Source organism: Kogia breviceps, chromosome 3, assembly GCF_026419965.1.
Source record: "Kogia breviceps isolate mKogBre1 chromosome 3, mKogBre1 haplotype 1, whole genome shotgun sequence".
Classification (NCBI taxonomy): domain Eukaryota; kingdom Metazoa; phylum Chordata; class Mammalia; order Artiodactyla; family Physeteridae; genus Kogia; species Kogia breviceps.
The window spans coordinates 53,734,901-53,752,301 of record NC_081312.1 but is presented as its reverse complement, the minus strand read 5'-3'; the positions used below and the strand labels follow the sequence as shown (position 1 = coordinate 53,752,301).

Genomic DNA, 17,401 nt, shown 5'->3' with positions numbered 1-17,401 from the left:
CCACAAGTTTGTACATTCTGAAATGGAATAATGAAATAAATATCCTGGAACTCATACTCAAAAATATAAACCCTCCAGACCATCTCTATTCCTCCCCTGCCATGCTATGCCCCACCCAACCTAGCACTGGCCTAAATCTTTGTGCTTTAGCATCCCTTTAAAAAACTAGATTTATCATTTTACTTTATACATAATATTTCCTCTAGCTTTCCTTGTTTTTATCCTTAAAAAAAGGCATTACACTATTTAGAGTCTTATTTTCTTTTTTTCAGTCAACATTTTATTTCTGAGATTTATCTATGTTATTGGCTGTATCTGTAGTTCATTTATTTTCACTCTTTATAGTATCTCCCATTGTGAATATACCCCAATAGATGTATTCATGAATCTATTTTAGGAATTAGGATTGAGGAATTAGTTTTTGTTTTTCTTCACTCTTTTGCTATTATGAACAGTGATATAAAAGCTCTTGCATATGTCTCCTGATTCATGATCAGGTTTCTCTAGGATAGATATCTAAAAGTGGTATTTCTTGGTCTTAGGGCAAAAGCCTCTTCAAGTTTATTATGTAATTTCAAATTATCTTCTGAAGTTAGAGGGTCTATAGACCTCAAATTCATTAATTCAGTCAATACGTACTGGTGGTATTTGCCACAAATGTCATTAGCTGTGGTTAAGAATCAAATTTCCAAAACCTCAACTTTGCTTTTTAGATAAACTAGGTTTGGACCTTATATACTGTTATATTTTGATGATTTTCAATTATTTTATAATATTTTGAAAAATGCGTAAAACTGCGAAAATGGTATTTTTATCAACAATCCTTTTTTTTTTTTTTTTTTTTTTTTTTGTGGTACGCGGGCCTTTCACTGTTGTGACCTCTCCCGTTGCCGAGCACAGGCTCCGGACGCGCAGGCCCAGCGGCCATGGCTCACGGGCCCAGCCACTCCGCGGCACGTGGGATCTTCCCGGACCGGGACACGAACCCGCATCCCCTGCACCGGCAGGCAGACTCCCAACCACTGCGCCACCAGGGAAGCCCAACAATCCAGTTTTAGATCTGAAACATGGCTTGCAGTGGCAGAGCAAGCAGTCCATAAATTGAAGCAGTCCATTGTATATAAATCAAATCCCTACTGACTAGACAGAAGATAAAATTAAGAGACATTGTTTATAGGTAATTTTACTAGAGCCACGTGAATATAGGCTTCAGTGATGGGAATTTAAAGCATGCTCATACTTAAGGTGCTCATATATGGTAGAGAAGTAGAGAGACCACAGTTAAATGGTAGAGAAGTTGTTTGGAAGTGGTATGGAAGTTTCTTTATGTTGAAAGACGCTTTATTTTAGTTTGGTGAAATTTCAATGTCAGAATTCTAAGTTTTAGTAATTCAGGCATTTACTGGCATTGTTTGTGGAATGCTTTTAATCAAAATGGTTATATAACTGGCTTTACAGGAGAAACACTGAAGTGAATTTGAAATTTTTATTTTCCTAGAAAAACTACCAACTGTGCTCCAGTGAAGCCGTATTGCTTTTACATTAGCACGTTTCCTTAATAACATCTAAGCCTCATCTGTAACTTTTCAATCACTTTCAATTCCTATTCAGAACTCTCATCTGTTACTTCAGTGTAACCTAGACTAGTAGTTTCAGCTTCTTAGAGCAGAAAAGAGGAAATTGCCGGTTCTTATTCCCCTAACTCACCCTCCATCATTCCTTGATATAGATTACTGACAACTGAATGTGAGCATAGACAATATTCACTGTGTTAAATGAAGACTCCAAGTCACAGGAAACAAGTTCCTTTTCAGTATTGCTAGTGATTTTATAGTGCTGACTGCCTCCTGGTTCTCCATGGATTGGTGTCCAAATGCTCACTCTTACGAGGTTTTTTGTAGGTTCTTTAGATGAGACTGGAGTTCCTCTCCTTATTCAATATCCTCAAGGGAAATCTGGCTAAAGCATAGTTCATTCCCTGCCTTTAGCTGCCACCACAGAGGAAGTCCCCCAGACAGCCTCTTGCTGCTATGGTTCCCTCCCAGTAAGCATGCTCTTGGGAAAGTGGGCATAGAATACGCAATGTTACATAAAGAACCAGGATGGCCCCACATCATGGGATATTTAAGTCTTATCCTTACTATGCCAGAGACTGATGTTGAGGACTGTCCCATGATACTCTCTCTCTGTCTCTCTCTCTCTCTCAGTTCTGCCATCTCTTTCCTGTCCCAACCACCAGCATCATCTTTTTGTTGTTGTTAGTGGTGGTGGTGGTCGTATTCAAAGACTCACAATATTCAGACAAAAGAAAATCACCACTGGGAATTCCCTGGTGGTCCAGTGGTTAGGACTCCATGCTTTCACTGCCAAAGACACAGCTTCAATCCCTGGTTGGGGAACTAAGATCCTGCAAGCCGCATGGTGTGGCCAAAAAAAAAAAAAAATCACCATTTCCTAACAATTCAATGTCCTTTCCCCCTCTCCACTCACCCAGAAAGGGGGAGGAATCATTGTTCCTTTAAGAACTCTGCATTTGTCCAGAAGATGCCATCTTCCCCCACAACCTCTAATATTTCTTTTCATCAATGACCATTCAATTTGGGACAACAGGGAGTTTAATAAATAGGACCCTTGAAGAGTTTAATAATATGATTCTGAAACAATAGTACCTACTGCAAATATAGTCTTATTCTTTAAATATTTGGAGCACAAAAATATAAATAACACTTAGATGCCTATATACAATTAAATTGCAGAATTAACTGATTAGGTAATTATTTACAACATAATAAAAGTTGTTGAGATTCTGTATGGACACATACACAAAATTTGTATTTCTAGAACTTATATAAAAATTTCTTCATTTTGATAGTCATAGTAATTTTAGCTACAATTATTTGAGATCCACACCAATAAAAGATAACTAAAGTTGCTACAAACATGTGGAAGCATCTTTTTACATGAATTGTTTTAAAGTTAAAATTTCCAGAAGTAGATAATTTTTTAGTATGATATTAAGAGAACTTCTGGGTGAATAAACTGAAGTAAAACGGGATCAAAGAATCTCCTTCCCCAGTATCTAATGAAGTGAATGATACAGTAAAAGAAATACACCTAAAAGCCACCAAGGAAAGGGTCATGTCATGTGCATGTCATAAATTTAGGAGAGAAGAATACATAAAATGAAAATAGTATCTCCTACAGCTTCTTTTTTTTAATTAAAAATTTCTGACTAAGTAATGTTAGTATAATTAGTGTAATTCCATATTTTGAGGGGTGGGGAGAAATAATGGATTATATAATGATGATTTATGAAATGTACCTCTCCAAACTCTTAGAAACATTCTTGAAGAAACATGAAATTTTTAATTGTCTCACTAATGCCCTAATATGGAGAGAAATGTACTGAGCGTATAAGTAGTTACATAAGGGAAAACTGTAGGAAAATCCATGGACAGGTGTAGCTCCAAACAACACCAAAGATCTTCAGCATTTGGGTCTGCCATTTTCTAGGGTTCTGCACTGAATAGAAGCAAGAGAGGGAAAAGAAATATATCACAGATAGAAGAGTAAACTGCACACCTGAAAGAGAGGCGTGGGCTATGATGTAGGATATTTAATGGGATTTCAGAAGAGGAATCATCAATCAAAGGCTATACTTAATCCTTCAAGTTCTCTCCGATCCCTATCCTCTCATCCTGAGGCTATGGAAAAGTAAATAGCAACACCTAGTCCTCAAACAATGCCACCCAAAGAGAAGACTAAATGAACAAAAAACCCGAAAAACTTTGTGAAAGGGTGACTAGAGAAGTTTCACCAACAATCTTTCAGATTAAATAGAAGGTCTGGGTAGAACAGTATAAATCACACATACATAGTATGAGAATAATGGCATGACAGCTCTATAATCATTCTTTTGAGAAAAAGGAGGAGAAAGGAAGAAAAGAAGCAAATATTGAATGAAAAGGTAGGTAAGGTAGATAAAATATCCAGTTTGGAAGAAAAATTAGGAAATAAAACAAATCTCCAGAGTGAGTCATATGTAGAGGATAATTAGTAAAGCATAATTACATTTTTCAAAAGGAGCTCCAAAAATAGATGACAAAATAGAAAAATGTGAAAATAGACATTTATAAAACTAAACATAAAAAAACAAAAACTCGAATCAGAATATTGAATCCAATTAAAACTAGAACTTGAATTATACAACTGGAGGGAATTATGGTTGCAAAACAGAATATTAAGGTTATAACTCATGAGAAAATTAATACTACAAGCAACAATAATTAGAAGCAAGGAGGCAGGAGCAAATGTAGTAATAGTAACATCAAATTAACTGTTGTAAGTTAACATTAATTTTGTGTACTTACTATGTGCAAAGCACAATCCTATTCATTTTCTCAATGAATTATCTCATTTAATACAAAAAAGAACTTTGTAATCATAGTGTCTTAATGCCATCTTATAGTTGAAAATTAAGGAATGGCTATACTAAGTAATTTACCTGTGTGAGTGAAGAAACAGATTCAAATCCAGCCATCCTGATATCAGATCTTCCCTTATTATCCACTGTTGAGCATGATAATGTTCTCACTTTGAATTATTATTGATGGTGTAATTTAATATACTTTTGACTTTATTCATTGCTTTTTACATTACTTACCTTGACAAAAAAGAATATGTAGATATTCTTAGGAAAACAATGAAGTCATTACGCTAAAAAAAAAAGCTATGTCATTAATATAAAGGTAGGAGATGATTGGGGCTAAATGATCTCTCAGCTCAATTCTTAGGTCAATAGTGACACTCTAAGAACCAGAAAGCCTTACTTGAATTATGTCAGGGCAGGCAGTACAAAGCTGCTAATGTGGGAATAAAATGCCTGCCAGTGTTACGGACAACCAATTCACGTCAGAGCTGGTGTATATTTTTATAAAAATTAAGGCTAAATATGCTTAGAATAATTCAATATTTGGGGGGGGAGAAACGGATTATGCAATGATGATTGGTGGAATGTGCTTTTCAAAACTAAGCTAATATTGTACATGGTCCATTTTCTAACTGATTCAGTCAGTATTTTCCATAAAACCTGAAGAACTCCATCAACTAAATCAAAGAGATTTATCTGGCAATATTTGCTTGAATTTAGTTAACTGTACTTGTATTTTTATTTTGAATGAGCAGATAGTTTCATTGCAGTAGTGCATGAAATTCTGAATACATGTTCCCCAATTAAATTTTCCATTTTGAATAGAAATTTAGAAATAATGAAGAGCTCTGTAATATATAATTTAATTATAGTTCAATTCAACTGTCTTATCAATTTTTTAACAACTAGAATGACCAGAAAAAAGGAAAATGCTGAGAAAAACAAAATCATGGCTTCAAGAACATGTTAGAGGGACTTTTGTTAAGAAAAACAAGTGAGAGTGTTCTTCTATTAACATTAAAGGAAATAAAATTTATATATAATAGCTTATAATAGAAAACTGTAGGGAAAACTCAAATAAACCTTGATGACAGCTTCCTACTAGTTGTTTAATGTAATAATTTTTAATCTTTCATTTCCTTTTCACCCACCTATCTATATGCATAAACAATCATAGTTACCAATCTCTTAGGGCAAGGACATTCATGGGCTTATGCTTGGCTTCCTCCCTGTATTTAGTGAGTAAGTTCAGAGTTCCAAGTTTTAAGGTTAAGATGTTTGAAAAGTTTGAGACCAAAGATAAGGATGAATAATGAAGACGGAAAATATTTTCAAAGCTGCATCACAGTTGTATTAACACATGACCAAGGAACTGTTTTATTGTGTTTTGTTTGGCATTTTAATTTTTTTGAAGTTGAGGGTGGTTGTGGTTTTTTTTGAAAAACGGTGCGGTAAAAAGTAAACAGGATTGGACAGGAGTCAGAAGATCTGGCTCAAGTACACCCTCATTTGCAAATTGCAAATTGCACAGGACTTAATTTCCTAGAAAACGTCAACAGTTTTAGAGCATCAAGTAAAACATGTCAAAGAAAGTGCTACTGAAATTGAAAAGCCCTTTCTATACATTCATATATTATTTAGTACCTGTTATCCTTCTTGTTTAGATATAATAAATATTATTCCTTAAAACAGCAATTTAGCCTAAAATACACAAGTAGGAGACATAGTAAGAGCCTGAAAGAAACATCAAGTTGCAACTTCCCTGGTGGCGCAGTGGTTGAGAATCCGCCTGCCGATGCAGGGGACTACGGGCTCGTGCCGCGGTCCGCGAAGATCCCACATGCCGCCCAGCGCCTGGGCCCGTGAGCCATGGCCGCTGGGCCTGCGCGTCCGGAGACTGCGCTCTGCAACGCGAGAAGTCACAACAGTGAGAGGCCCGTATGCCGGAGGAAAAAAAAAAAAAAAAACAAACTATTAAGTCAGATGCAAAACTTTAAGATTGACATTGACATTTTTTTAAGTAAATGAAAATAATTTTAAAAGCATATGTTTCAATACTGTTTATTTAGTATAACTATTAAGTCAGATGCAAAACTTTAAGATTGACATTGACATTTTTTTAATAATTTTAAAAGCATATGTTTCAATACTGTTTATTTAGTATTCCTTTTGTTCCTTATTTAATATGTTGACTCTGAAAATGAGTAGATAAAGCAAACTGACGTCACTGTTTGCAGGACTGAGATTTAGAAGACTAAATAACAAACAACTAAAGAACTAAATAACCAGAATTTTAGAATGTAGAATAGACCCAGAAACTTTAGCTTATGTAATTTCTAAAATAAAACAAAGCAGAAAAACACCTGTATGATCAACATAATTCTAATGTAGGGCAAACACCTGCAACTGCAAACTCTCTCTAGGATTCTTTTAGAGGACAGACAGCAGATTCAGTGTCATTTTCTCTTTTCTGTTGGTTCTACTGGGACTCAGATCAAGAAATATGAACTTGGTTGTCAACCTATGACCTTTCTGTGATGAAGAAAAGATTGGATTGTCGTATCTTGAGTGCAAGATAATGTAAGGCTTGTCCAGGGAAAACTTTGGCAGTGACCCCCAATTGTCCTAAGGCTGATAATTGGAGGTGACAGGTAATCTAAAAACAATGTGCAGAAATGTATAAGGAAAACATAAGCAACACGTTTAAGAATAGACTTTTTAGTTTCAAGGAGATTGTAATTGAAATATGACTAATGCCTACCATTATTTTCATCCCAATTGTTTATTTTCTATAAAAAATAAGAATTTTTTCTGTAAATCTCAGATTTTTCTCTAGCTATTTTTTATTCAAGGTAATGATAGCTGTATAACTTATGACTTCTCTACAAACAAAACTTTTGACATATTTCCCTAGACTCTCTAAGTTAAAAGTGTGGGTTAGAATTGCAACAACTTTCTCTATAAATGGCATACAAATTGTTTCACTCTCACTTGAAATTATCATTTGTCATTAAAACTCTTTCTGGTAATTTTAACACAAAAATATTTCTCTGTTAGTCTATATTCTAAAAATTGCATATTTTTAAAGTATAAAAAAATTAAGAAATAATTTTTTTTTTGCCATAAATACAATTTATTGGTGAGCAGAAGTCAGACCAGCATGGTCAAAATTGCCAGTGCTGTCAAAAGACCTCACGAGCGCAGAGCTCGCCACTTATCCAGAGGGCCATGGCTGGGGATGTATTTGACTGCACAGCCATCCGGGATGAGGCACTTCTTAGCCACTTTGTCTTCAAATTCATCAGCATTAAACTTGGTAAAGCCCCATTTCTTGGAGATATGAATCTTCTGGCGCCCAGGGAACTTGAACTTGGCCCTGCGTAAGGCTTCAATCACATGTTCCTTGTTCTGAAGCTTGGTGCGGATGGACATGATGACTTGACCAATGTGGACTCTGGCCACTGTACCCTGGGGTTTTCCAAAGGCACCTCGCATACCTGTCTGGAGTCTGTCAGCCCCAGCACAGGACAACATCTTGTTGATGCGGATAACATGTAGTGGATGGAGTCGCACTCGGATGTGAAAGCCATCTTTGCCACAACTTTTCACCATGTACTTGTTGGCACAAATTCGGGCGGCCTCCAGGGCTTCAGAAGAGAGCTGCTCATACTCATCAGACACCATGTGTCCACAGAGTGGGAACTCATCCACTTTTGCCTTCTTCCGACCCAGGTCAAAGATACGGATCTTGGCATCAGGGACACCTCGGCAAAAGCGAGACTTTGGATACGGCTTATTCTTGCAGTACCGGTAACAACGAGCGGGGCGGCGGCCCATGGCGACACCAGGTATCTCTGTGGCAAGTAGAAGAGAAAAGAAGCCGTTGCTTCCACTCCTGCGCATGCGCCTCATATACATTGCCCATCTCCCTGCGCGAGAACCATAGAGGACTTGAGAACTCTCTTTCACAACGTCTCCACCATAGATGCAGTGACACTCTACGCATGCATTTGGGGGATTTGGAACATGCGCAGGATAGAAAGGCGGTTGGGTATATTGGCCTGCGGGCATCCAAGTAGAGAAATGGACCTTGCTGCAGCAGTGCAGGATGTCGTTTCCTTCCGGCTTTCCCTCTCGGGCAAAGAACTTCTGGCCTAAGGTTTGTCTTAACTATAAAAGATGTATTTTCCTAGAATTTGAATGAGTAATGTCTCTCCAGCTAGTCGTACTTTGTGTCTGGTTTGTCTAAATAATCCATTTGCGGAGCTCATACCTCCTGTCAGCATTTGTGGATCAGTTGCTATTTCTCAAAGGGTATGTGGTCACCTTCCATGGGTAAAGTGGTTTCTTGGCATGAGCTCGCTGGTAAGGCTCAGGAAGAATTGAGAGTAGAGGGGATATGGGGATAGAAGATATCTGTTGTACATATTGCTTGATAATTGCTTTAGAAACATGAAACTTTGGTTGTTTTATTTATTCAGCCATATGGAATGATTTTATTGTCAAAATGGCATCCACATAATTGGAATACCAACTGAATTTTTTAACTTTAGGCTATTTGCATTTTCAAATGTTACAGCTTCTGGGAACTGTATAAAAGAGTAACTATTGGGAATTCCCTGGCAGTCTAGTGGTTAGGACTTGGCGCTTTCACTGCGGGGCCTGCCCTCTATCCCTGGTCTGGGAACTAAGATCCCACTAGTTGCGAGGTGGGAAAAAAGAAAAAAAGTAATTATTTATACTTTATTAATCTTTTACCCATTACTGAGAATGAGCTTAATAGTTTTTTTCTTCTGATATTAGATTTTGTGAAAATATTATGATCAGGATCAGAGTGTGAGGAAGGAGGGAAATGAAAGAGAGAAAGAGAATTTACAAATAGTATATAATCCCTACTTGGATTTTTCTAGCTTTTTTGATTCCTTGGTGCTGTGTCACAAATCCATGACATAATGGAACAAAATCCTTCCAATGTGAATATGTTCTGTTGCTAATGCTTTCTCTTTAACAGGGAAACATAAATTGTGACAAAATAACTCCAGCTCTTAAAATGAATGAGGTTTTATAAAATACCCATATTAGAGTAGAATATTAAAACTCCTTGTGTAGTGAACTTTACCACATTATATAGAAGCTTGCTTAATTCCCCTTCCTTCCTTCATTTCTGCCTTTCTGTTTTCCTCAAATAGTTCCTGTTTACTATATAATCTGTATATGGAGATAAAACAGCAAGTAACATTATGCTGCCCTCGCTGAGTTTACAAGTCTAGAGGAGAAGTTATATGTTATTCAAATAACATGTCATCATATTACAAAGTACAAAATGTGGCAAAAAGGAAAAGCAAGGTGAGGTCTGAGAACCTGGGATGAAACCCTGATCTAGACTGAGGATTGGACAGGGAAAACTTTATCAGGAAAGAGCTTTCACATAGTGACAGTGGCACATGGGGCCTGGCATATGTAAAGGCCCTGAAGCAGGCAAGAAGATGGACCATTTAGGGAAGGAACCAGAGTAAGGCCAGTGTGCCTATGAGTGGCACAGGGGGTAAGTGGCATAAAGTGAGTCCAGTGGGACTGGGGGGGGCCTTTCGTATCACAATGGGCCATTTTATCAAGTTAGTGGTCCTGCTCTTTTATTTGAACACACTAAAGAGATGTACATAGGTTTTATCACTCGATATATACAATATGGTCAGTAGACTGGAAGGGGCCAAAAAATGGATGCAAGGAGGTCAGAAAGGAAGGCTTTGCAACACTGAAGAAAAGAAATTAGTGTAACTTGAACATGCTTTTAATATGTTTTACTTTAAAACATGTTTGTATCTTTTTCTACTACTACATGCCCAGAATATATCATAGTTCTGGGAGAGATGAGTGTGTGAGGTAAAAGGAAGATACCCAACTGCAGTTCACGTGCTATCACACACTCACCACCACCTCTCCAGGCCATGCTTTGTGTTTCCAAAACCCTAGAAATCTCTGACCAGCAGATGTTTTGTTGCTATCTGGACCTGCTTGCATAATCCTCTTTCCTTAATCCAAAAGATGACCTATCACAGTTTGCCTGTGACTGTACCAGTTTTAGCATTGAAGTCCTGCAACCCCCAGAACCCCTCAGTCCCAGGCAAAATGAGGGGGTTGATCACCCTACCACACTTAAGCATTGGGCCCCTCACAGTTGTAGGCTGGAGTCAGAGGGTGAGAAGAGAACGGGAGAGCCAGGCTGGGATTCTCTGTTTATACTCCTTTCCCTAGTCCTACCAATATTAGAGGGGAGCCTGTGGAAAATGTGTGAGCCACACCATTCTATTTAAATGTTAAAAGAAAAGCATTCCGGGCTTCCCTGCTGGCACAGTGGTTGAGAGTCCGCCTGCCGATGCAGGGGACGCGGGTTCGTGTCCCGGTCCTGGAAGATCCCACATTCTGCGGAGCGGCTGGGCCCGTGAGCCATGGCTGCTGAGCCTGTGCATCCGGAGCCTGTGCTCTGCAACGGGAGAGGCCACAACAGTGAGAGGCCCGTGTACCGCAAAACAAAAAACAAGCAAAAAAAAAGAAAAGCATTCCCCTTAATCAATTCCAAAATTTTGAGTGTTCCCGTCTCCCAACTCCTGCCACCCATAATGTGCTTCATGCTAAGCGAACGTTGCAACAAAGTTTAAAACTTGTCTGCTTTGAAGTAGCGTGAAATATAGTCAAGAAGATCATACATGGGAAAAAATTTAGATCTTATTTACAAAATGTATTACTTTGATAATTGCAATAAAAGTTTAGCAAAGGTAGACACTAGTGTCATATAAAATAGAGTTGGCTTAAGGAATGAGTAGGACATATGAAAGTGAAGGTAAGGAATAAAGTAACAAAGGGGCATGGCAACTACATAAGACTGGTAAGATCTAGGAGAACAAGAACTATGTCTCTTCAGGTCATTGGTTTTGTTCCCTGTTTTTGACCAATTGTGTGACCCATAGCACAATATTTGTGTTTGTTTGTTTTTGTTTTTTGGGGGTTTTTTGCGGTACGCGGGCCTCTCACTGCCGTGGCCTCTCACAGGCTCCAGACACGCAGGCTCAGCGGCCATGGCTCATGGGCCCAGACGCTCCACGGCATATGGGATCTTCCCGGACCGGGGCACGAACCCGCGTCCCCTGCATCGGCAGGCGGACTCCCAACCACTGCGCCACCAGGGAAGCCCCATAGCACAATATTTGAATGAGTACACAACACTACTGAGGGGCAATAGTGTGTTGGTAAATGTTTAGCAACCTGCTCCTTGGGGAGTGGGGTGGGGGGACCCCCCATTTGTAGTGTTTGTTGACTTCTCTGGTGTAGATACTCCATCATCAATTTCAGCCACTAGTGTGATATTAATGAACATGCAGATGGGGAGAGATGCCCACAATCAGCTCTTGTGAGCCAGTGTTAGCTGGCTCTAGCACTTTACCATTTTGCTGTGTATACCCAAGAAAAATTTAAAACAAACAAATTTGACTAAAGCTAATAATCATAACCTGGAATAATACATTTTGGCATGGGTAGGGAGAGATCATTTTTTTGGAACCCTTAAAAAGCAGTCAGGTAAACATGTTTAGAGTTGATTCAGCTTTGACTGTGAAGCACTTTACTCTGTAGTTTCACACTCCTGTTCCACAACCCCTGTGTAAGAAGTCTGCACTATTCTGTATTGATTGATTATGCATTCATCAAGGCAGCCTTTAAGTACTTAGAATTAACATGGTATAAGAAATACAGTCAAATTCCCAGTATCCTCTGCCTTCATGCAAAGCCTGGAAAAGAACAGTTCTGTGTATCAATTCAATGCAGCACTTTCTTTCCTTCTTGGAAACGACATTTCAAACATTTCACGAAGAGCTAAACCTGATTTTGTTCTCAAAGAAAAATATGCACTGGAGTCTAATATATTGACTGACGTGCACCCTGGATGCTCTCTCTTGCTGCTGGGACCACCTGCATTGTTGATCATAGAATCATTAAGTAGCATTCCATCACTTGATGTTTGACAATATACTGAGATTTGGAGATCATGTTCCCACTTGGGCTCTCAATGAAGTGTGAAGCCTCCACTGATGATTAACAGTCATTTTCATTTGTGTTTTTTAGTAACTTCACTCTGGGAGCTGTAATCTAAATATTTTTGAGAGTCTAGATGAGCAACTTGACTATATTTTACTAGAGGTGAGTAGTGAATGTAAAAGAGTGATGGTTATGGCTGGCCTTTTCTTTAAAGTTAGCCAATTTTGTCTATTGTCATGGCTAAGGGGTGGACCCGCTGCCTGTCTCTCAAGCAGCTGATTCACAATGGTCCTCTTAACTATTTGACAAATGCACATTTTCTGAATAGAAATATAGTCAGATGATCTTAACTGTTTAGTCCCAGGAGCCTAATGCATTTTATATTTTGACTCATATTTTATACATTTTGATTTTTCTCCTTTTCAGAATCTGTTTTTTATTTTGGATCTAGGAACTGAGTATATATACTTAACCTTTGTGCTTTGGTGGTATAGGATGAGTTCTCCAATGAGTGATTCTTTTTTTTTTACATTGCTCCAGAAAACTGGAAAAAAAAATAGGTGAGGATTAAATCAGGAAGAAGTAGTGCATAAATATGCTCATTAGAATTTGATTGATTTTAGTTTGTTAATTTTTACTTTACTTGTTCATGTTTCATACTTGTACAAAATTTATAAGCCATTAATCAGTTTTATGTGATAAGTAATGTGTAGTTTTATAATTGTAAATAAGTAATGCTATAACAGATATAATTTATAATTATAATAAATAATAAAGATGTTATAGTAAAGCATAATAATAAAAATGCTATACTAAAGATGACTTGAATCAACACAAAGAATCTATGTATATATTTAAAAGTCCTTCTCTTTTAATGCTACCAAAGCAAAACTTGGATCTGCTTGCCTGCGCACAGTAAAGCCAATCTACTGACACCAGGTTGTGGTGAAGGGAAGTTCAGTGTTTCTTGTAAGGCACCATACAAGGAGTCTGGGACTGCTAATGCTCAAAAATCCGAAACTCCCTGATGGGTTTTAGCAAAGCATTTTTAGGGTAAGGTAAAGGAGGGGAGTCCCAGGGTACTGTGATCAGCTCTTACACAATTCTCTGATTGATTGTTGGTGAGGTAACAGGGTGGTGTCACAGGGGTTAACATTAATCCTTAGATTTCAGTAGGCCTATGCTCATGGTCATCAAGTAGTTAATGTCTTTCACTTGGTGGGGGTTTTAGCATCTGTAAAAAAACTCAGGAAATGTGCATCAGACACTACTATCTATGTACTTCAGAGAGGAGCTAAAGCAGAGGATATGGGGGAGGGTTCTGTCCTGGGAAGGCCCCACAGGGTCCTGCTCTGTTACATTAAAAGGCCTTAGTTCAGTCTGAAAATTTCAGAAACATTGATCTGGGGTCAAGGTGTTGTGTATGAAGCTTGTCCTCCCACATATTGAGTGCATGTCCTTTAGATCCAAGTCCCTGTTCATTTATTTAAAAGGCAAAATGTTGAGAGCAATGTTATTTTTCCCCTGCTGCCCAAGTTACTTGCCAATAGTATGAAGTTTCGTGTGGTTTACTAGGTTTACAGACATGCATGAAGCAAATATTTAGTTAAATACTGAGATTTCATAATCATTTATATCATAACATGAGCCCAATAATATTTCAGGTTAAATGAATCTTGTATGTGTGACGGATGACCTCTTCATCCACTGAACAGAACTTTTTCTTTATGAAAGTGAACAAGCATCCTTAGTAATTAGATGTAAGCATTCTTTAATTATGAAATAAGTATTCCAGTTGATAAAGTACTGACTTTGGAAGGCTTTTTAAAAAGCTTTGCCTCACCTGTCAAATATTTTAATCCATTCACATTTTGAGTTTTCCCTATGGCAGCAAACATTGAGGACTAGATAAGAGATAAGTTACCATGCTGTTTGATAAACATGGTAAACCAATATATTATTGACCTGCTTAATCCCTGAGTAAAGAATTTGGCCTTGCCCAAAGCTTTGGAGAGGTAATCTCTAGTGTCTTTTCTTTGCCTAAGGACTTTGGTCATATTCACTAGCCTAACAATATGATTTAGAGTGAGGGCTGACCATACCAGAAAGACCAATAATGTGATGTAGGTATCAGTTGACCTAGAGACTCAACCATATTTGCAATCAGTCAATCAATCATGGCTGCATAATGGAGTCTCAATAAAAACTCTGGGGCTTGGGCAAGTTTTCCCAGTTGGCAAAACTCCATACTTACTGTCACAAATCAGTGCTAGAAGAGTAATGCATCCTGATTCAATGAGGAGAGGAAAATGGAAACTCCACGTTGGGTACTTCTATGGGACTCTACCCTTGGATGCATTTTAGTCTGTCTTCCCTTGGATGATTTTAGTCTGTCTCCTTCCCAGCAACAAACCATAACCATGAGCATAATTGCCTTCAGTGAGTTCTGTGAATTCTTATAGTGAACTATCAAATCAGAAGATGATTTGGGGAATTCCCCAAACTTGCAGTTTGTGTCAGAAGTGAGGACAGTCTTGGGGACTGTGAATTCTAACTTTGTAGTTGGCTCAGGAGCTCTGTTATTTCTGTTCCTCACCCCCACACATCTGATAAACCATGTATAAATAGTGGGGAACTGAAACATAGAGGAGACTGGAAATCTAGTTTATAGTGTCTAGTAGAGTTAAAATATAATAAGCTTAAAAAGTCATAGTTTTTCCTGCTTAAAAATATAATACATATTTATTGAAGAATTAGTATATATGCATGACAAAAATATAAAGATGTAGGCAAGATTTGGGCATGTTTTCTTGCAATAAGTTTATATGTGCCATTTTTATATCCTGATTTTTCTTTTCTTAAGCCTTTTCTGTAAGAATTAATGTTCTTCACACTCTTTTTTTTTTTTTTTTTGTGGTACATGGGCCTCTCACTGTTGTGGCCTCTCCCGTTGCGGAGCACAGGCTCCGGGGCATGAACCCGTGTCCCCTGCATCGGCAGGCGGACTCTCAACCACTGCGCCACCAGGGAAGCCCTTCACATTCTTTTAATAATGGAAAAACACATTTTATCATATGCTTAGTTATAGATCCATATATAGATAGATTTACTTCCTGGTTGTCCATTTCATTGTTCTATTCATATATTCAAGAGCTACCATAGAACTATATAAAAGGCAGCTTCAGCTTATTTACTGATGTAACTTGAGGTCAACATCCAGGAGCTAATTAGGCATAGATAAAAGCTTGCTACTTCTGACAAAATAATCTTTAGAATGAGGCTTCTCATCAGTCACTGCTCACAAACAACAAAGCATAGATTAGCCACAAATAATGCTAGTGACCAGCATAAAAAAAAATATGATGCGGGCAGCAACATAAATGAAAGTAAGAAAAATAAGTCCATGACTGCCTGCCAGTTTTTTGTAAAAGTCTTGATTTCAAAGAAATAAGAACTGTTAATACTTTACTGGACAGTAAGAGGGTTTGTAAAATTCTAACTAAATCTGGAAGATAGTTGTTTCTTATGTCTTTCAGATTGAATAAAATATTATTTTAAAATTGTTCTAAAGACAGTTTAAAGGCATTCAGGAGCAGAGCATATCGTAAAGCTTTATTTTCTCACCATCTTATTTGAAAGCCACCTTATATCCTTTATGGAATGAGGTAGATTATATTTGCATGCATTTTTATTTTTAAACATCTTTCTTGGAGTATAATTGCTTTACAATGGTACGTTAGTTTCTGCTTTATAACAAAGTGAATCAGCTATACATATACATATATCCCCATATCTCCTTCCTCGTGCTTCTCCCTCTCACGCTCTAGGTGGTCACAAAGCACCAAGCTTGTCTCCCTGTGCTATGCTGCTGCTTCCCACTAGCTATCTGTTTTACATTTGTTAGTATATATAAGTCCATGCCACTCTCTCACTTCGTCCCAGCTTACCCTACCCCCTCCCTGTGTCCTCAAGTCCATTCTCCACATCTGCGTCTTTATTCCTGTCCTGCCCCTAGGTTCTTCAGTACCACCTTTTTAGATTCCATATATATATATATATGTTAGCATAAGGTATTTATTTTTCTCTTTCTGACTTACTACTTCACTCTGTATGACAGTCCCTAGGTCCATCCACCTCACTACAAATAACTCAGTTTCATTTCCTTTTATGCTGAGTAATATTCCATTGTTTACATGTACCACATCTTCTTTATCCATTCATCTGTCGATGGACACTTAGGTTGCTTTCATGTCCTGGCTATTGTAAATGGAGCTGCAATGAACAATGTGGTACATGACTCTTTTTGAATTATGGTTTTGTCAGGGTATATGTCCGGTAGTGGGATTGCTTAGGTTGTACGGTAGTTCTATTTTTAGTTTTTTAAGGAACCTACCAAACTGTTCTCCATAGTGGCTGTATCAATTTCCATTCTCACCAACAGTGCAAGTGGGTACCCTTTTTTCCGCACCCTCTCCAGCATTTATTATTTGTAGATTTTTTGTTGTTGTTGTTTGTTTGTTTGTTTGTTTTTTCGTGGTACGCGGGCCTCTCACTGCCGCGGCCTCTCCGGCCGCGGAGCAGAGGCTCCGGACGCGCAGGCTCAGCGGCCATGGCTCACGGGCCCAGCCGCTCCGCGGCATGTGGGATCCTCCCGGACCAGAGCACGAACCCGCGTCCCCTGCATCGGCAGGCGGACTCCCAACCACTGCACCACCAGGGAAGCCCTATTTGTAGATTTTTTGATGATGGCCATTCTGAGAGTGTGAGGTGATACCTCATTGTAGTTTTGATTTGCATTTCTCTAATGATTAGTGATGTTGAACATTCTTTCATGTGTTTGTTGGCAATCTGTATATCTTCTTTGGAGAAATGTCTATTTAGGTCTTCTGCCCATTTTTGGATTGGGTTGTTTGCTTTTTGACATTGAGCTGCATGAGCAGC

At 38.2% G+C, this 17,401-nt stretch overlaps 1 protein-coding gene across 2 annotated transcripts; it reads right to left on the bottom strand.

Annotated features, from left to right (window-relative positions):
• Window positions 1–7,621: 7,621 nt before the first annotated feature.
• RPL10L (ribosomal protein L10 like) lies at window positions 7,622–12,960 on the bottom strand. Of its 2 annotated transcripts, none has more exons than XM_059056443.2 (2): window positions 12,934–12,960; window positions 7,622–8,358 (listed from the first exon to the last, which is right to left on the bottom strand). In XM_059056443.2, the coding sequence occupies exon 2, from the start codon at window positions 8,345–8,347 to the stop codon at window positions 7,622–7,624; it is 726 nt and encodes a 241-aa protein (XP_058912426.2). In that variant the 5' UTR covers window positions 8,348–8,358; window positions 12,934–12,960. The 2 variants fall into 2 exon arrangements, with proteins under 2 accessions (XP_058912426.2, XP_066886779.1); XM_067030678.1 differs by lacking the exon at window positions 12,934–12,960 and having other exon boundaries at window positions 7,622–8,076; window positions 8,158–8,266.
• Window positions 12,961–17,401: the final 4,441 nt, after the last annotated feature.